Source organism: Maylandia zebra, linkage group LG15 (genome assembly GCF_041146795.1).
Source record: "Maylandia zebra isolate NMK-2024a linkage group LG15, Mzebra_GT3a, whole genome shotgun sequence".
NCBI lineage: Eukaryota > Metazoa > Chordata > Actinopteri > Cichliformes > Cichlidae > Maylandia > Maylandia zebra.
The window spans coordinates 22,649,071-22,669,630 of NC_135181.1; the positions used below are offsets into that span (position 1 = coordinate 22,649,071).

At 38.7% G+C, this 20,560-nt stretch overlaps 1 protein-coding gene and 3 long non-coding RNA genes across 5 annotated transcripts; 3 read left to right on the forward strand and 1 right to left on the reverse strand.

Moving 5' to 3' along the window:
- Positions 1 to 2,000: 2,000 nt before the first annotated feature.
- LOC101472400 (uncharacterized) lies at positions 2,001 to 4,836 on the forward strand. 2 transcript variants are annotated; one of them, XM_024805273.2, is made up of 7 exons: positions 2,001 to 2,088; positions 2,828 to 3,163; positions 3,291 to 3,557; positions 3,714 to 3,842; positions 3,981 to 4,070; positions 4,143 to 4,171; positions 4,382 to 4,836. In XM_024805273.2, the coding sequence occupies exons 1-7, from the start codon at positions 2,034 to 2,036 to the stop codon at positions 4,448 to 4,450; spliced, it is 975 nt and encodes a 324-aa protein (XP_024661041.2). In that variant the 5' UTR covers positions 2,001 to 2,033; the 3' UTR covers positions 4,451 to 4,836. The 2 variants fall into 2 exon arrangements, with proteins under 2 accessions (XP_024661041.2, XP_024661042.2); XM_024805274.2 differs by lacking the exon at positions 3,714 to 3,842.
- A 4,918-nt stretch (positions 4,837 to 9,754) lies between these two features.
- LOC112436064 (uncharacterized) lies at positions 9,755 to 11,107 on the reverse strand. The gene is made up of 3 exons (XR_003024896.2): positions 10,924 to 11,107; positions 10,128 to 10,198; positions 9,755 to 9,993 (listed from the first exon to the last, which is right to left on the reverse strand). It is a non-coding gene; the product is annotated as an uncharacterized LOC112436064 (long non-coding RNA).
- Positions 11,108 to 16,293: 5,186 nt separating this feature from the next.
- LOC143412788 (uncharacterized) lies at positions 16,294 to 17,146 on the forward strand. Its single transcript, XR_013093326.1, has 3 exons — positions 16,294 to 16,360; positions 16,437 to 16,766; positions 16,882 to 17,146. It is a non-coding gene; the product is annotated as an uncharacterized LOC143412788 (long non-coding RNA).
- A 965-nt stretch (positions 17,147 to 18,111) lies between these two features.
- LOC112436065 (uncharacterized) lies at positions 18,112 to 19,085 on the forward strand. The gene is made up of 3 exons (XR_003024897.2): positions 18,112 to 18,201; positions 18,293 to 18,322; positions 18,735 to 19,085. It is a non-coding gene; the product is annotated as an uncharacterized LOC112436065 (long non-coding RNA).
- Positions 19,086 to 20,560: the final 1,475 nt, after the last annotated feature.

The window sequence follows — 20,560 nt, forward strand, 5'->3', positions numbered from 1 at the left end:
TTGATTAGTCGCAGCAGTGTTTGATTTCCCATCTACTTTACCTTCCTTCATTACCTGTTGTGTATTTAAACACACGTTGCTACTGGAGTGTATACTTGCTTAATCGATTAGTTGCGGCAGTGTTTGTTTCCCTTTCATTTCCTGTGGGTGTAACCACTCATTCTGTTCGATGCTTACTGTCTGTCTGCTTATGAGATTTCCTGTTGTATATTCAGCTTTGTTTGATGGATATTGTTATCTGGTCCCTGTTGGTTTTTTCCTTGCCCCAATAAAAGTTTGGCTTTTGTTTTGGATACACACTTTTCAATCAACATCACTGTTTTGTTATTAGTTTTATGTCTACTGGAGTGTATAATGGAAGATGTTAGGCTGAAGTTCCCCATGTAACAACCAGCTTCATTTATTTTTGTAACAATTACTGTTGTCCAGAAGGGGGTGCTGTATAATAATTGCAAGAAACTAAGCTACCAAATAGACACATACACTAACTGGTTTAAAAAAACAATACAATAGAAAATGAAGAACTTTTTTTTTCATATTTTATTTTTTCATAAATGAGTGTTCTTTATGTAAATAAGATGCCAGTGATGTTTCTTTAAGCAAAGCAAATTAAAATTGTTGCAGTCCAAAAAATGAAAAAAATAAACATCCAAATTCAAACTCTCTCTGCTTAAGTATGTCATTAATCTGCACTCTGAAAAGTAATGGTGACATTTCTACTTCTCTGGCATATTCTCAGTAGATCTTTCTCTTTCCTTTACTGTCAGAGACGGAGATAAGGTCACTTTGGAGTAAAGGAAAACAAAGGAACAAAGGAAGCAAAACCCAAAACAATGCACACATGGAACATGTTGTGGAGGTTTTCCATTTAAATAAAGCCTGCAGACGAGCGGTGAGCGGTAGCTAACATTCTTTAATCCAAACACACAAAGAACAGAAAACCAAGCTTGTGGAGAGCCTACATGACCGCGGGGCAGGTCAGCAGAGTCTCACTGAGCCTAGCATGGCTCTCAGTTAAATACCTTCTTCAGGAACAAAAGGCAGTACACAGCTGTTTCACACATTAAGGTTCACACTCCCTTCACACTTCCTTACAACACCTCCACCATTTGTCTTACAGTATGGGTGTCAGACATGTTAAAATCCAGTGGCACCAAGGCATTATACAATAAAATAATGTGATTAATACATAAGTAAAAGAAATTCCTATACAAACACATGCTCAACAAAATAAGACAGGAAATGAGAAAGTTAAACAGGGGTGCTAGTTTCACTCATTATGCAAATCCAGTGTTATAAGGATGGGGAAAGGATGAGACTAAAGCAGTCACTTGAATGAGTGGCACTGAAAATGTGAAAACCTGCCACTGCATCCACATGAACAGAACTAGCTTTTACACTAAGGGAGGAATAAAGCCAAAGCAACTAGGACCTGAGAACTAAATACATTTTTTTAGGTTGCAAGAAAGTAAAGCAATCTAAAATACAAAATATTCCCACTTATGTTTATTCTGGTCATTTGTGGATAACACCTCCCCCGCTCTGCTGCTGCTCATTAAAAATGAATTAAACAAGCTAAATCATTAAGAGCAAAGTCTTGCTTACCATCACCAACATGGATTCTGTTAAACACTGAACAAGCAATATGAGTTTGCACAAGACAATTGGTACAAATGCATACTTTGATATATGGCAGTGGACAGGAAGTGTGCTGTGGCTTTAGTGGAGATAAAACTCTACAACACATTATTTAATATCCTATAAAATTACTCTTATTTACCTCCACCAAAATTAGTAAGACTGCAGTGTCAGTTTGGTTGAGAAGGGGTCTACACATTTGAAAAACTGAGGGAATTCATATGATCTACATTAAAAAATAAATACAAGAAATAACCATAACATTGAAAATGACCACAGCCTGAATGAGGAGGAGACAGGAAGTAAACTAGATAGGCATGTGTCTTTGACAAGTACAACAGAGTTTGCCAGTTATAGATGTGACAAAATGAGAAGGAAAACCAGAACAAAACGTGATGATTGAACACAAATTCTTCAACATTTCTCTGTTTCTGTTGCTTCTTTTTTCAGGTAAGGAAACCTTTATTTACAACTAAAACCTTTTTGCTATTTTACTTAATCTCAACAACAAATTTCAAACACACATTTTCAGATATGAAAATTAATTAGCTTTGAAAACCTCTTCCTACTGTAACACTTTATCAGCATCTAACTTACTGAACAGATTATTGTTAAGATTAACAGATGCATGAAGTAGTTTTGAATAATTCACTGTCTTAATGATAGACGTCTGATATTGATAAGTATGTTCAGTTACAATAGTCACCAAACTCTTGTTTTGTCTCAATTATTAGGTGTAATTTCTACATCAATTTTCTTTTACCTACTTTAGCTTTTATGCTGTGATACTTTCTGTTTGCTTTCTGCATTTATTTTTATATTCCTCCTTTTGGAGTCTTTGTGGAGCAAATCAGCTGAACTTGTTGTTTTGAACTGGTTGTTAAGAGTAAGCTGAAAGTCTTAATGAGGACATCATGATTCACTAATTAAAGGAAGCTCTCCGTGTATCTAGATGTATTACAAGGTCTGTGTTTTTTTTATATTTGTGCTTCAGTTTGAAGGTAAGGATACATGTAACATGTAAGAGATTTTTTTTTCTTCTTTTGAGTTTTACTTTATTTTGAAATCCAAGAGAGCTGTGCTTTTGTTTGACAACCCAAATCAAGTTTTTTGTTAGTTCTTTTGTAATAAGAATGTAAATCGTCTCCGTTCAGACAACTATTGTTTTTTTTTTCTGTTATATTCTCAGGAGATCTAAGTGGAGATCTTTCACTCTCCTTCACTGTCAGAGATGGAGATAAAGTCACTTTGCCTTGTGAAAACATGATCAAAAACCATCACAGCTGTGACACTACCACCTGGCTCTTCACTGATTCAAGAGGAAAAGCAGCAGTAGAGCTGGTTAATCTTGGACAAATCAAAGAAACAGTCAAATCAGACAGACTGAGTGTTACAGCAGAATGTTCACTGGTTATAAAGAAGGTCACAGCTGAGGATGTTGGTCGTTACACCTGCAGACAGTTTAGAGGCAATCCAGGGAAACAGCAAGGTCCAGATGCTGTGGTTTATCTGTCTGATGTCATCAGTGAGTATTTACACCACAATATGTTGAAGTTCAAACTGTGTTGTTAGAGCAACATCATGAAACATTACATTTAGTGAAAAGAAATGTATTTATACTTTTTAATTCTTCTTGCGTTTATCTTCACCAGTGACTGAACAGAAGAGCAGGGATCAGGTGACTTTAAACTGCTCTGTGCAGGTACATGGACATTGTGAACACAAAGTGAAGTGGATTCATTACAGTGAAGGTCTGAATAGAGATTACTCAAACATAAAAACATTACAGTCGTCCTGCTCTGCTACTGTGACTTTTGTAAATTCTTTATACAGTCACATATCTAACTCTGACTTTAAGTGTAACGTAACAACAGAAGATGGCAAAGAGCAGCTTTTTACCTTCAGCCCTCATTCATCAGGTAAGAAAGGAGGAGAGATTTTAATGATTATGATAAAATTTTGAAAGTAACTTCACATTATTTGTTTATTTTAACAACTTAAAGTTTTAACTGACAGACAATTTATACAGACAATTTATTAGTGAAAGGGCCACTGAATCTTCTTTTTTCATTTAGGTGAACAAACAAACAAACAAACAATTACAACAACAACAGTTAAATTGGAAATCACAATTGGAAATACAGTAAGAGCAGGTCTGGGGACAAAAGAGTTGGAAAGCATGGAAGGTTCAAGAAAATTACAAAGTAATGCCAACTTGTCCTCTGTATCATTTTTCCTCCGCTTTCTGAATTTCAGAACGAAAAGTTTGAGGTTTGTGTTGTGTGTTTTGCAAAGAAAAATACATTTCAAATATGCTTTTCGTGTTTTCTTTATCTTCCCAGGCTGGTCCTTGTACAGGCTCATCATAGTGGCTCTGGGTTTAGCAGCACTTAATGCTGCTGTTGTGATCGTCAACATCTGGATAAGAGTTGGTGAGAATAATCATATATGAACAAGATTTTGTTTGTGGAAGCTAAAGTTGACTCCTTACTTGGTCCTTTTAGGGAAAAAAGCACAGATGGAGGAAAACACGGTGAGTTTGTTAACTTTTTTCGGACAAAGTATACACAATAAATAGGCGATCACACTGAATTTTGGATAAAACTGTATTTTCTGGCTCATGAACAAGTAGAACCCATCAGGATAAAAGAAAATCTTTACTTTGTCGGCTTATTAGTCTGATTGTGCTAAATGCAAAATGCAGTTACAGTTTTAATGACGTTCATTGTTCTGTATTTTACAGATGTGCAAAGATGAGGTTGATGATGGAGCAGTGAACTATGAAAATGTCCAATCTTCTGATGAAGTTTGACCGACCCTCCTGCTTCTGGCAGATCTCACATATCAGCACATCAACGTGCTGTATATTTCTTTTTACCTTCATACTCAACCTTTTAAACAGAGACTCGTGCTCTTGCTTCAGTCACAGTTTGGATAACGATACTGAAACTGTGATACTCTCCTACTTTGAAAACCAAAGTGACTTTTATAAAAATAACTTCCTGCATCAGCTGTAAAAAGCTTCTTGTTTTGTTTTTTGAAGTGACCAGTATTTTTAATGGTTTTTCAACATTTATGTGCTTTGTCTCAGAATCCTTGAGCTTAGTTTTATCACTCTGTGTGAGGAAGAGCTGATTTAATCAGAACTACACATCTTTCTGCTTCCGTAATTACCCCCTGCTGTTCCCCCCTTTTAGAAAGGCTGTCCTTCTAGTGTACACGCATAGTCAACACATCAAAGAGGAGACTTCAAACACACAAAAACTAAACAAAAAATACAACTTTATTCATTTATTTTGTAATAATTTTGACTTGAATGTAGCTCATTTTCATTAGAAAAAAAGAGACTTGAGAGAAACACATTTTTATGAAAGTCAGGCATTTTGATTTAATATTCACATTTTGTTTTGATTGCCACACAATAGCTACACTTGTTCTAAAGGCTCACCAGCTTTTACACATTTCCCTGAGCGATGGCTTTCTCACAAAGTTTACACATGCAACCCGGACAGGTATTATGCCTTAAGTGTCACGGCTGCACAGCAGTCGTGTGGTGTATTGAAAAAAGGATCCAAAATGCAGGTACCGACTGGGGTGCGAGTGAGTGTTTATTTACAACGGTGAGAAGGTGACAAAACAGGAAGAGCAGAGCGGGGAGTAAACAAACCTAAACTGGGAAAACTAAAGAACAAAACTTAAACCAAACACTCACGGGAGGAGGAGCGAAATGCACAAAGAGAGATGGCAGAGAGACGCAGAATGAATACCAGGTAACAGAATAATGCAGACTGACATGGAACTAAACAGACGACGCGACAGAGAGCACAGGAAAACACAGGGCTTAAATACACGGGGAGTAATCAGGGAATGGGCCACAGGAGGGAGACACAGCTGGGAGCAATAAGGCTAACGAGACAGGGGAGAGTTAAAACTGAACACACTGACATGAGACATGAACTTTCAGAATAAAACAGGAAACTAACAGACACAGAGAATCAGACAGGACACTGAACTTGACAGGCAGACTCATGAGCAGACACAATAACACCATGGACAAACAGAGGGAACACAGAGAAGTGGGAGCAGGCAGGCAAAGAACAGAAACCTAACAAATGGCAAAATCACAACAGAATACACACTCGGAATGAACAAAAGCATAAGGAAACACAAAACACTGAGTCCTCAGACTCAGGACCATGACATTAAGTCACAGCTGCAGACTGAGATTCTTGTCTCTGTCTCAGTGCTACTACACACATTTGATGGACTAACAGGTTGTTCCTTCATCTCCTCCATCAGGAACAGAGCCCTCTCTGCCAGGGAACTGCAGCCACCGCTGAACAGCATCATTTCCAAAGTCAACAAGCTTTGCAATAGCTTTAAATGTCTGCATTAAAATGGGAAAGTCTGACACCATTATCCTCAGTCAAAAATCCTTTTTAAGCTGCTGTTTTTCCTAGTTAAGCCTACTTTGTGTGCCCAGGGACATCCAATGTATATTAATAAACATATCTGTGACAAAAGGGATTCTGCTCTGTACAAAAGATTTAAAAAAAAAGTCAAAGTAAACATCTGTCATTTCCGCTATATACAGTATAGTATATAGAGAGACGAGACTACGAGGCTCCAATTACATCAGTGCAAAAAACCAAATAGATATAAGAACAGTAAGAAAATAGATATACACTTTATACACTAAATATAAACAAAAGTACGTCTTTGTGTTTCCATTTAAACAGAAAAAAAAAACTTGGCACAGAAAACAGACAGATGAAATGGGATGGAGAAGGTGTACATAAATTATACAACATACCTGACAATATCACAGTAAATGTGCAATGTACTGTGCGAAAACCTGCACTGATCTGACCCAATTTCTTCCTCATCCTGATTCCTGACCTGCCTAAGGTGGTTCTGGCATCTGACAAGGATTCCTTCTAGGCGTCTCCCTGGTGAGGTGTACTGGCCGTGTACCACCGGGAGGAGGCCCTCGATCAGACCCAGGACCTGAAGGAGTTACCATGGATAAGCTGGAGAGGGAGGTCTGAAGTTTTCTGCTTAGACTGCTGTCCCCGCGACCCGGTTGCAGATAAATGAAATGGGTAGAGCAAGTTTAGTTTGTAAAGCATGCAATTGTTTCCATGCAGGAAATCTATAGCAAAAAGAAGAGATGAGCCCTTCGTCACAGATGGTGTGGTCACCTGCAGGTTCAAGGTCATTGCATCTCCAACCCACATCGATAGCCACTGTACTTGAGGGAAGTTTGGACAATGTTAAACACTTTCTTCAGGCAATTGTATTTGGATCACCTAAATCAGGGGTCCCCAACTCCAAGCCTCGAGGGCCAGTGTCCTGCAGGTTTTAAATGTGTCTTTGATCGAACACAGCTAATTTGAATGGCTAAATTACCTCCTCAACATGTTTTGCAGTTCTCCAGAGGCCTGGTAATGAACTAATCATTTGATTCAGGTGTGTAGACCCAGGGTGAGATCTAAAACCTGCAGGACACTGGCCCTCGAGGCCTGGAGTTGGGGACCCCTGACCTAAATTCATGACAGTAATTCAAGCAGAAATGCCTAGACGGACAAACAAACCATCCTTAACCTCCTTGGACCTGACGTCCACATATGTGGACATCACATTTTGGGTTATTTAGACCAAAAAACTCAACACATTCTTACCAGATAACACCAGCTACAATATTGGTAATATGTGTGTTGTTCAGCAGAACATTGTCCAGTATGTTGGCTGATATACTTTATTTACCTTTGAAAATAAAAGTTGATCTGATTTTAATGAATTACAAGGAGTGTTATAAATTATTATCTTTGAAATAAACATACAGTGCTTATATTAACTGCTGAATTAGAAAAAATAATGTGCTCTTAAAAACACTCATCTATTTAAAGACTACACAAGCTGTGTTAATTATAGTTATACCATAATCCTTTGTGTCAGCATGTGATGTTAAATATACATAAACAGTATGTGTTATCAAATGAAAGTGCAAAACTCTTTGTTAGGAATCTCTACCTCTGATAACAAGTTTCATGCTTTTTCTAACTGAAAAATGAACTGAACTATGCATGAAACCACAATTCCTAAAACATGGATAACAGAAACATGAAACTCAAATAATAATCATCACAAGCACAACAAGAGAACAAGAAAACAATCCATGATGCAAAATTAATCCAAAACATAATAAACTCAAAATACTGGGTCCAACGGACCCAGAACCGTGACAGCTACATAGTACTTCAGTTAGAGTCATTGACCTTTTTTTTTTTTTTTTAACAATGTCCATATCTACTCCACTGATTAAAAAGGAGCATAGCCTCGAATGAATAGCCAATTATATGACCCTTGTCCAACGTTTAATGGTTCAATTCATTGCCATTTTTTCCCCATTCGCAGTTTTTTACATATATTTTATAAATTAATGTGCACAGTTTGTGTTGTTAGTATCTTTGTTAATTATCCCGTTTGTCTTTTAACCCTAACATGAAGCACTTTAGTCTTTCAATCAGTTTTTGTTTTCTCAATCTTATAGAATATTTCTTACACTTAAACACAAAACTTTAGGCTGCTTTGGGGATGAAGAGCCATACAGAGAGGAATTAGGCTAGTAACAAATGTGCAAAAATGACCCATACAACTCATGTGCAGTGATTTTTGTGTAACTATTATTAAAAATTGACACATCACCAACTAATTAAACATGAATGACTCAAACAGATTTTACACAGATGTGATGACTAACTGCTAAAAGGTTTTCTGTGGATACAAATGTCTACAAATATTTGTGACATTCTTTTCTTTCACTTACAGATTGGTAAAAAATGTGTGCACGGGTTACCAGACACACACAGGTTACAATATATTTGTGTGCAGTTTTAACATTATATAGTATATTGTTATTAAAAATGATCTAATTTAGTAGCCATAGCCACTACCTTAACAAAACAGACAGGTAAAGTGGCTATCAGGTAATTGCTAATGAGCAGCCAGGTTAACATTTATGTTAACTCTTCAATATTTCAACACTATTAAAACAGGAGCTTTACTCACTGCTGAAACCTCACTGTTTAGCTGCTAGTGACGGGCGGGGCTGTGTGCCTGTCTGTGGTGATGTGTCAGTTGAAGGAGGCGCTGTTGGTCTTTTTAGTATCAATTATTATCTACTGACTTTTCTTTCTTTTAAAAATCCTCTTTTAAGACTCTGACTGTTTAAGCTTTGTTCAAGTGCTGTTGGAAAACTTGGACATCTGAGCTTTCCTGTGCATTTATGCATAGTGAACTGGTACTTATACAGAACCTTCCTATATTCAAGTTGAGCATTAAATAGCTTTCTACTACAAGTCATTATTCTACCAGTCACACACATTTCTGCAGTGCTCTAATCTGAGCATTTTTATCTGTTCACACACCCTCACACTATAGCCTATAAAGGCAAATTAATGTTTTGGATAAGTTAAAGTAACAAGTTGTTCTTGTCAAGAGAATACAGCCAGTCCAAAATGTAGTGCACAGACCACAGAAGACAATTTCTGTCTACAGAGTGTAAATAGAAATGGTTGAATGAAGAAATCAAACAGTAGTTTCTCTGATAATCAAAGCAACAATCAACCAAAAGCTTCAGATAACTCATACTGACTGCAGTAAACAGAGTTACTTTGGAAGAAGAGAAAGTGGAGTGGCGGAGTCTTCATTGTTTTCTGTGCCAATGTGGAACAAACCTCTGATGGTTTTCAGCCATCCCTCTGCAGAGGAGAAACACAACAGTGAGTCAGATCACAGAGTCCTGGTAAATGCATGAAGTCACATGACTCCGATTAAGGTGACTGCTCTGTTTATTTTCTGTCAAAGTATACATCAGTTCTTGTGTTTTTATCACACTAACAGCATTTTCATGTGAGGTCACTAACCTTCACAGAAATATAACTGTCAATATTACTAATGGACATGAATGTGTTCAGCAGGAGCTTTTAGGTCAAATTCTCTTATACTGACCATGAACCAAGAGCACCACCACTTGCTGCTCCAGGGTCTTTCCCTCATTGTCGCAGACGGTGCAGATATAAACACCTCCATCTTCACAGCTAACATTTCTCAGAGTCAGACTGGCATTTCCTGTAGTCCGTGGGTCTTTCTTCATCTCTGTGCGGCGTCGGAACGATTTGTTGTTTTTATGATGCTGTGTCCGACCCTGCTCATATACGATTGCCTTGACTTCTTTATCTTGGATACGTTTCCACTCCACTATGATGTCCTCTCTCTTACATTTTTTGGATTCAAAGGGCAGCAGGACACTTTCTGCACCCTCTGTCACGTCCACTGCTTTGAGCTGGCAAACTGAGAGAGCAGAGAAGAACATCAACTGTAGCAAACAGCAGCAGTAAATCACTTTTTTTTTTTTTTTAAAGAAACGTCTTTCTATAATGTGGATAACAGCAGGCTGTGTGGCTTAGTGGAGATCACATAATCACCTATTGCACGGAAGACTGGGAGGGGATAGAGATCTGTGGGAAGACTGTTTCAGGAAAGGCGTGCCAAAAATCTGTTAATCAGATATGTAAAAAAAAAAACAAAACGAAAGAACCATAACCAATGTGTTAATTCATCCTATCATATATTCAGGTTTTATGTGTGAAGATAAAAGTATAGGATACATATAATGCCTGACTGGTGCTGGATTTATTGATATCTGACAGAAAATGTCTGTCTTCTCCATTCAAGGTTAAAGACGTCTTTTTTTTTTTAGTTTGAAATTTATTTTTTTTCCCACTTCATTCTACATGTCTTTGACCTCTTGTAGGAGATTTTATCAGTATAGCATTCCTCCATGAATATGTTTGCTTCTTATCAAGGGCAGCTTTTGTTCTTGTGAAGGCAACTGCACGGACAACATTCATAACTTGAGAAACAAAACTGTAAACAACATCAGTGAGGAACTGAAGGCAGAGCTTGTGGGTATAAATTAGTCTTCTTCCTTTAGGGGTCTCAAAATGGATCATCTGCCTCTTACACCAAACACCACATCTATAGCACTCTCTCTTGGCATGAAGTCCTACTGCTGCTCACTGATCATCACTCTTCTTCTTAGCCTAGCATCAACAACTATTTCCCATATCTTCATAGTATCGCTCTGTAGTTACTGAAGCTCTGCACATTTCCATTGTTCCTGAAAGTCAGTACCAGTACGTGTCATCAGATTTTAAATTGAAACTCTCAACATCCCCACAGGAGCTGGCCAGGTCTGCAACACACAAACACACACACTACCTGCAGTTTTCTTCATCCTTTTATATACAAGGCTCATGAAGACAGCAACAGCAGCAGCCAAGAGAACCAGGGGAATCAGGACAGCTGGGACAACTTTGACCCAGACTGGAGAAGGTCCTGTAAAAAACACAAGCAACCTGAACATCACCCACAGTAGTTTCACTTGTTCCAGCAGTATTTTAGATTTCTGAAATTTTAAAAAATGATTTTTTAGATTCGATGGGGAAATGTGGCATCCTGCAGGATTCCACTTTGGGACCATTTTGTTTTGTTGTTTTGACTGCCAGCAAGAAAAAGGACTGGCATGTTTTTGTCTAAACTTCTAGCTTACTTATCAGACATGTATATTGTCTGTTTGTATATTATATCGATGAACACTGATTTGTAAATTATTAAAACGCATTAAATGATCAAGATTAAATGTTCTGCTACGGTACTCTGTTTTTTTTCCTAAGGCTACTGTTTTGTTTTTTACTTTTTATCACGCTTACCTCTTTTATTCAGAGGTAAGCATGATGACATCTTTTCTGGAGGGAACCTTCAATAAACGTTGCAGTTGGTTGAAAACTGTTTGTCAGGCTATTGCTGTAGTTGGGTAGTTTTTTTCATCAGCTCTGGTCACTGTTGATGGGCAAAGACACTTTTCATAGCCTGACCTTTGACCTTCAACTGTACTTCAGTTGTGTTCCTGTCCTCTCCGAAGCTGCGGGTGGTGCAGATGTAGGTTCCACTGTCAGAGACTGTAGGGTTTCTCAGAGTGAGGCTCAGGTCTCCAGTCTGCAGGGCTTCCTTCTGGACTGATGTTCTGCTGGTGTAACGAGGGTTTTGGTTTATAATGTCATCGTGTTCCTTGATGAGAGTGTGGATGATTGCAGGATTCAGATCATCATGTCTCCAAACAACTACATCGTCTTTAAATAAAGGAGCAGGAACCTGACAGGGCAGTAGCGCAGAGTCCTCCCCCTCATAGACCTCCACCTCCACCCCTGAGGCATGCTGGGAAACTGGGGATACAGAAACATGTTCACTCAGTTTCTGTTCCACAGAAAACACATATTTAGAGGCGAGGAGATCCAGATCAGGCTCACTAACTAACAAACAATAAGTACATCCAGTTTTCTTGTTTCTCTGTCACTATAGGGAAAAATTTGTGTTTCACCTTATTTAACTTCTGTGTACTGTTGGTGTGTGTGTAACCTTGTAGTGTGCGGATGGAAAACAACTCACTGTAAGCTGTGTTAATAGTTATGATGCACGTTGTGTCTTCATCTCAGGCTGGTGCCTACATGACTGTGAGAAGAAAACTATCTGCATCTAATAAGATAAAGTCTGTCTGTACAAGTCTCTACAATCCAGTTTGGTTTCAATGCTCAGTTTGTTTTATTTTATTTTATTTTATTTTATTTTTTTTGGGGGGGGGGGATTTCTTGCTTAATTTCTTTTTTGCTTCCATTTCGCTTCAACCTAAAATAGTCAAAATATTATAGGAATTAAATGTGTGGATGAATGAACCTGACTTTTCAGAAATGTTTCTTTCAGTATGAAAAATGAATGCAAAAATTAGAGAAGAACTGGAACCACTACAGGGCATTTACAACACTCGGGTCAGGAAGAGGGCACACAACATCATCAAGGACCGCACCCACCCACACTGTTCACACTCCTGGCATCTGGCAGCATTACAGGAGGGTAAAAGCACTTACAACCAGACTAAAAACCAGTTTCTATCCACAGGCCATCAGGCTACTGAATCACTGACTGATTGTTGAACTGTAATTATCTTTAACCTGTAAATTTGCAATTTTGTACATTTATATACAACATAACACAACTTCATACAATATAAACATCTTATTATTGCATATTTATCATATCGTTAGCTTCATAGCATAATTGCCTAAGTCATTTGACTAAGTCAATGACTTAGGCACTTATGCTATGAAGCTAACGATATGCAAACATATCACTTGTTTTACGTTATTTATTATTTTCTATGCTCAGAGTTACGTTTATTCTTTATTTTAGTTAGTTGCTATTTAGTTGTGTGAAGGGAACCCACAAATGAAGAATTTCACTTCTCTGTGTAACTACTGTGTTTTGCTGTGTACATGACAGTAAACTTCTTGAATCTTGAATCCAGGGCATATTTGGACAAACAAGCTTTAACATCACCCAACCTCACCCACCCACACAAGGTCCTTCCAGAGAAACTGCATTCTGCTACTTTTTCCTACTGTTATTCAAACCAATAAATGACCACAAATTCAGTGCTGAGACAGACTCTGACTTTGTGACGTGTCATGAAATTACATCAGTTCAATCACAAATAACAGTGATCACTACAGAGAAGTGCTTTTCTTGGCATGACATTACATTGCTGTCAGTGGATACCCAAGTATACTGCAAAAAACAGACTCTGCTGTCAGACAGAGACAGATAGAAAAAAGCATGCAAGAACAGCAATGGTACAACAAAAACAGCCACACTGGTTTACAAAAGGTTTGTTCAGAGTGCAGCCAATAAGAATCAATAATGGAATCAGAACAGGTAAATTCTTATCAATTCCCATCTGTAAATATGATCTGGGTGGGTGAACTTCCATAGGAATCTTGAGCTGTTCTGATTTCCTGGGGCTGAAGAACAGTTGGGCTCTGTTCCAGAAAACAGATCTGACTTTTGGTTCCATGACAAAGATCAGTGTTGATCATTGTCTTACAGTATGCGGCTAAAGCAAACAGTGATCACAGTAATGTGCATTAAATGTCTCATTGAGGAGGAGCAGGCTGTAAACCTGTCTTACTGTCAAAACAGTCACAGACGTTTAATTATGAAGACAAAGCTGGAGAAAGTAATTCTGACTTCACCATGTTCACCAGAGTTCATGAGTAGAAGCATTAAAACGTGACCTCTGTTCTGTAGCGACTGACAATGCAGCCAACAAAAACAGAAATAACTCACTGAATTGCACACAACAGGGGAAAAAGTCTGGTACGTGTGAGATTTCCCACTATTTCTTGAAGTCAGTATGGCAAATACACTATACAGACAAGAGTACCACCTAAAAAAAACACATAGAGAAGCAGATCATCCAGTCTTTAAGGAGCTTACTTTGTGCACTATATACTGACCCAGCAGGCCTGTGCCAAATATGTATTTTAATAATAATAATAATAATAATAATAATAATAATAATAATAATAATAATAATAATAATAATAATAATAATACAGCTGATTTTTTGTATCAATAACTTCTCAGTAATTCTGAGCAATCATTTCAGTTTGTTTTTGAAGGTTTGATCATATGTAAGCCGTTCTCAGTTTCCCTCTCCTGTGAACAGCTGCTCTAAATCAGATACAAAAACCGGAGCGGAGCAGCAGGAGGGAGACAGAAAGCTCTTACTCCTATTTAAACAGCTGATATATTTTTACACTAAACATCATGAATCACGGACCAGCTGATCTTACTGTGAGCGAGGATCACAAACACCGGGACGAGCTTCATTTCCCACTACAATCGAATCCAGAACAAGCCGAACCGCTGCGCCGCTCAAAGCAAAAACAAAAAAGCAAAAAAACTTTCTCTTTCACTTTCCATTAGACTTTTGATCCCAATCCCAAGAGACTTAAAATCCCAGTGACTAATGGTATTGGCATAATAGCAATATTGATATGGTTTCACTGCATGTGTAGGCAGGGGTGGTAATATATTTACATTCATGCAGTAACACTTTTACAGTGGACATGAAACACTACATATATAAAAGTTAATGGTGCCCTGCTTTAAAAAACTGTCATAGATTTAAAACTGTCTGTGAACCTCTAGGATGTAAATTAGCATTTATAAACACAGTGTTTCATGTCAAATTTAAAATGTTAATGATATAATAAAATCTGTGATTGTGAATTATTTTCAATGTTTAGGAGTGGATTAAAAGATGCATTTAATTTTTGTGACACATCCATTATTAGGATTATTCGGTATTTATAGTGCACTTCTCAACACTGTAACAGGAGTGTATGGTAGCACAAAAGTCTACAGTTACACTTTTTCATTGGCTCTGCGGTTCAGTACAGCTGAGCTGAATAGACTGAAGCCTAAATGGTTTTCCTCCTTCATTATCAATAAAGCCTTTCTCTTATAGCATCTCTGACTGTAGTGTTTTCAGTCACAGAGATCATATTTACATACAGTGGGGCAAAAAAGTATTTAGTCAGCCACCGATTGTGCAAGTTCCCCCACCTAAAATGATGACAGAGGTCAGTAATTTGCACCAGAGGTACACTTCAACTGTGAGAGACAGAATGTGAAAAAAAAATCCATGAATTCACATGGTAGGATTTGTAAAGAATTTATTCGTAAATTAGGGTGGAAAATAAGTATTTGGTCACCTCAAACAAGGAAAATCTCTGGCTCTCACAGACCTGTAACGTCTCCTGTAAGAAGCTTTTCTGTCCCCCACTCGTTACCTGTATGAATGGCACCTGTTTGAACTCATCATCTGTATAAAAGACACCTGTCCACAGCCTCAAACAGTCAGACTCCAAACTCCGCCATGGCCAAGACCAAAGAGCTTTCGAAGGACACCAGGAAAAGTATTGTAGACCTGCACCAGACTGGGAAGAGTGAATCTACAATAGGCAAGCAGCTTGGTGTGAAAAAATCAACTGTGGGAGCAATCATCAGAAAATGGAAGACATACAAGACCACTGATAATCACTCCTCAGCCTCCCTGGGAAAGTCTATGCCAGGGTGCTGGAAAGGAGAGTTCGTCCGCTAGTCGAACCTCGGATACAGGAGGAACAATGCGGTTTTCGTCCTGGTCGCGGAACACTGGACCTGCTCTTTATCCTCTCCAGGATACTTGAGGGTGCATGGGAGTTTGCCCAACCAGTCTACATGTGTTTTGTGGACTTGGAGAAGGCATTCGACCGTGTCCCTCGGGGTGTCCTGTGGGAGGTGTTGCGGGAGTATGGGGTGTCTGGCCCATTGCTACGGGCCATTCGATCCCTATACAACCGTTGCAAGAGCTTGGTTCGCATTGCCGGCAATAAGTCGGACTCGTTCCCGGTGGGTGATGGGCTCCGCCAGGGCTGCCCTTTGTCTCCGGTTCTGTTCATAATTTTTATGGACAGGATTTCTAGGCTGGTTCGTCTGTGTTGTTTCCCCTCGGTCTCCCTGCGTCTTCCCGTATGTATTTCTCCGGACCTCCCTGCATCCTCGTTTCTGGTTTGTCTTATTAGTTTACCCAGTTTAGGTTTCCAGTTTCATGTTTTGTCGCCACCGTTGTTTGTACTTACCCACCTCTGTGAATAAACACTCACCTGCACCAGAGCTGCCGCCTTTTGGTCCCTTTCTACAATTCCACATGGCTTGCCCCGGCAATCCGTGACAATTAAAGTCTTTTCATCAGTTTTACTAATGCTTCAAGTAACAGGTAAGAATACAAATACATTTATAAATGAAATTAGAAAAGTCAAGTTTACACAATTGATTTGATTTTATCTTCACAGCAGCAGCAGTTGAAGACTCTGAATTTATTATCAGGGATGAAGGTGAGGTCACTTTGTCATGTGAAAATGTGACAGATGATCGAGATAAATGTGACAGAACTACCTGGCTCTTCAGTAAATCAAACACAGCAACAATAACACTGTTTGAACACGGGGAGATTCACCAAGAGGCCAAAAATAAATCAGACAGACTGAGTGTTACAGCAAAATGTTCTCTGGTTATAAAGAAGCTCACAGCTGAGGATGTTGGTCAGTACACCTGCAGAAGGTTCAACAAATCAGGACAAAAAGAAGGTTCAGACTCTGTAGCTGAGCTGTCTGTTGTTAACCGTGAGTATTTCATCATGTTTTCAGATTGTTTGAACATCAAACTGAAACATTACAATAACTATAATTACAGTGATGATTACTGTAAATGTTATTCTTGTTCTCTTTTCTTTAACAGTAACTGAACATAAGGATGATGACACAGTGACATTAAACTGCTCTGTGTCCACATATAAAAAATGCAAATACTACACTGTGAAGTGGCTCTATGGTAACAAAGACCTGAGGATGTCACAGTCTGCCTGCTCAGCCAGTGTGATCAAGATTTGATCACATTTACACATCCAAGAGTTCTGAGATGTTGAAGTGCCAAGTGACACATGGTGGAGACGTGCAGGAATTTATCTTCAGGATTCTATCATTTGATCAAGAAACACATGAGAATGCAATTAGTTCTTACAGTAACTTCATCTGTTATGAAATGTAAACTGTTCTATGTGATTTTAAGATTTCATTTACTGATTTTTACTTTGAGAGTGTCCTCAAAAGACAAAATAGCAGCACTGTTCTGTGTTTAATCAGGCTTACGTTATCATGATAGAGAAACACTAGTCTTGTGTTCCTTATGAGCAGGCAGGGAATCTAATAGCTATTGAATCCCTGAAATCAGGCCGTGTGACTTAAGTGCTACTAACTGTTCGTACTCCTCGCTAGACCCCAGCAGCTCTTCTTCCCGAGGCACCACCACACAAAAAATGACTCTTTATCACTTCTGAGGGGTTGAAGGCTGCTGATCTAATATTTGCTCACATTGTTCTGTCATAATGGATTCAATGGGGAGAGTGTGATGTCTGAGCAAAAAAAACTAAACACAATCTAAATAACAATAGAGATTAGCTCAACATATCATGGCGGACACTAAGTACTGAGACAATGACTAACATACGAACTTGACAGAGAAGGGAAGGAAAAAGAACAAAAGACTAAACCAAATAACCTCAAAACAGACTTGAGACTCAAGCTACTTGAACAAATGTTACCCAAGTACAAACAAACTAAGAACCACACGGAGCATTAAATACTACAGAGAATTCAAAAGTAAGTAAACCTGTATTCATAAAATTCAGCGCTTTCAATAACTTCATCTGTTACGACTAAACTATTCTGTGTGGTTTTAAGATGTCATTTGCATTTATACACTTTGAGGAATATCCTGCAGAGAGGTTGTAATGGGGGCAGAAGCAAAAAGAGAAGTCAGGTTCATGATGTTATAGATCTACAGCAACATAGATTTTATCTAAACATAACCAGAATCTTCCATTTGATTGTTGAGGGGGCTTTTGTTGAGAAAAGAACAGAAAACTATATTTAAAGTATTTTAATGTGTTTTTTATTTTCTTTCCAGGCTGGTGCTGGTGGAGGTTCATCATTGTGGCTGTGGGTGTAGCAACACTCATAACAGCTGCTGTGGTCATCCACATTTGGACAAGATCGGCAGGTGAGAACATTCACATTTAAATGGGAAGATTTGATAAACCTGGATATTCTCTGTGAAAGCTAAGTTTGTTTCCTTCTCTTGTCTTTTTAAGGGAATAAAAGTTCAGCCGTATCAAAATGAGGTGAGTTTTTGTTGCATTGAGCTAAACAAACTCAGAATGTGTTTTCTGTCTTTTTATCTCTGAAAAATGTTTACAGCTCTAATATTTGTAAATCACATTTTCAGTGGAAAACCAAAATGCATCTGCATGTTTAAATTTCCATATAGGAAAGATAATATAAAAAAAGAGCAAACTGAAGCTTCAGGTTCAGTTTTCATGTTGAATTCTTCTATTTATTCAATGCTCATGTTCATTATAGTTTAAATAAATCACATTTTGTGCCTAATGGTGTTAATGTAATGTCATGGATGTCTTTACAGTTTATCACTTTTAGTTTGTGCTACATTGATGCCCAAAGATCACAAAAGCTATATCATGTTGAAATCTAATATCCAGAGAGTGAATGAGTTTGTCATCATGCTGTATGTCACAGGTATGTAATGATGAAAATTTCGACAGTGAAATATGGAAGTAGAAGATCTGATGGACACTGACTGATCCTTCTGCGTCTGTCAGACTTCAGTAATGTGATGGAAAATGTTAAGATTCTGTGCTTCTCTTTGTTATACAGGCCTAACTGAAATGAACGATGCATCTCAGTGTGTTTGTCTCCATATTATTTTGTAATACAAGACATACTCAGCTGCATGTAATGTTCTGATTGTATTCTGTGACTGTGGCAGGTAGATAAGGTGTTTCTATAAATGATTTGATTCTTGTTTTTATTCTTAATCTAAAGAAATACAGACTGCTGCTGTACTCTGTGTTGTTGTTTGTCTTTGCAACGGCAAATAAAAAACCTCAGAAAATCTGTTTGTGAAGACTGATTTATTTCAAATTAACAGAACAAACTTGTGTCAGTGATTTCTGGGTTTGACTGGGGTCGACAAAGCAGCGACCAATCATTCTGGAAGGCAGCCTTTCCAGCCGCACAAGATGGGATTTCGAGATTACGTGCACCAGACTGAAGTAACTGGACATTTATAACCTTGGGAAAAACGTACAACACAACACGATATAGTAACTTAAATTAATAAGTGTTAATAGTAATAATAGTAATAAAATTATGAATAAGTGTATGTGTATTGCACACTGTTATTATTGCACATTAATTATTGTTGCACTTTGTATATATAAATATTTGCATAATTATAAAATATTATTATAGTTATTGAGACAGCGAGTGCTGTACAGGTCCTTCAGAGAGGGAAGGATGTCCAATTATTTTTGGGGCCATATTAATGACCCTCTGAAGTGCCTTTTTGTGTGCGGTGGTGCAGCTGGAGAACCATACAGAGATGCAGTATGTAAGTACACTGTCAATGGAGCAGCGGTAGAAGACGAGCAGCAGCTCCCTCTTCAGGTCCATTGTTCTGAGGATTCTCAGAAAGTGGAGAAACTGTTAGGCCTTCTTTAAAACCACCGAGGTGTTTTAGCTCCATTGGAGGTCTGACTCTATGTCCACACACTCCCCATTGATGCTGACAGGCTGCAGCACAGACTTCCTCCTTCAGTGTTAAGGCTGAGGGCTGAGGAAGGATGAGGCCCCACTTTAACTCTCTGTACACGGTCTGACAGGAAGTCTCCGATCCAGCGGCCGGTAGTAGAAGGAAGTCCGATATCCAGCAGTTTAACTATCAGTCTGTCTGTGAGTATCGTATTGAAAGCAGAGCTAAAGTCAACAAAGAGCAGCCTGGCGTAACACCCTGTTGTTCCAGGTCAGAGATGGAGGTGTGGAGCATTGTAGGAATGGCATCTTCAGTTGATCTGTTAGCTCTGTATGCAAACTGGAGCGGGTCAAGTGTGGGTGGCAGGCAGGACATGATGTGTTGTTGGACCAGTTGCAATGTCACATTGAGGCTGCTAATGTTGGTTCTCTTTGGCAGTGGGACAATTGTGGCCGACTTTAGCGAGATGCAGGACTGAGACAGTGAAACATTGAAGATCTTAGTGAAGACCCGGGCCAGCTGGTCTGCATATTCTTTTGGAAACCTTCCGGTCACCCCATCTTGACCGGCGGCCTTCCTGGGGTTCACTGACCTCAGTGTGCGCACCACCTCATAATCCTGCACCATGAGGCTTGGGCTGCTGCTGCTGTCCGATGTTTTAGCTGCTGCTGCCTCTGGTACCTTCACCTCAAGGCATGTGAAGAAGTGGTTCAGCTCCTCTGCAAGTGCCACATTGCCCTCAGTCAACGTGATACTGCCAGGTTTGTAGTTGGTTAAGTGCTGAACTCCCTGCCATACTTGTTGTAAGTTG

Coding starts and splice junctions, on each gene's coding strand:
- LOC101472400 (XM_024805273.2), top strand. CDS start 2,034: ATGATTGAACACAAATTCTTCAACATTTCTCTGTTTCTGTTGCTTCTT. Junction 3,558..3,713: donor CTTCAGCCCTCATTCATCAG/GTAAGAAAGGAG, acceptor TTTTTCATTTAG/GTGAACAAACAAACAAACAA. Junction 4,071..4,142: donor CAACATCTGGATAAGAGTTG/GTGAGAATAATC, acceptor TGGTCCTTTTAG/GGAAAAAAGCACAGATGGAG.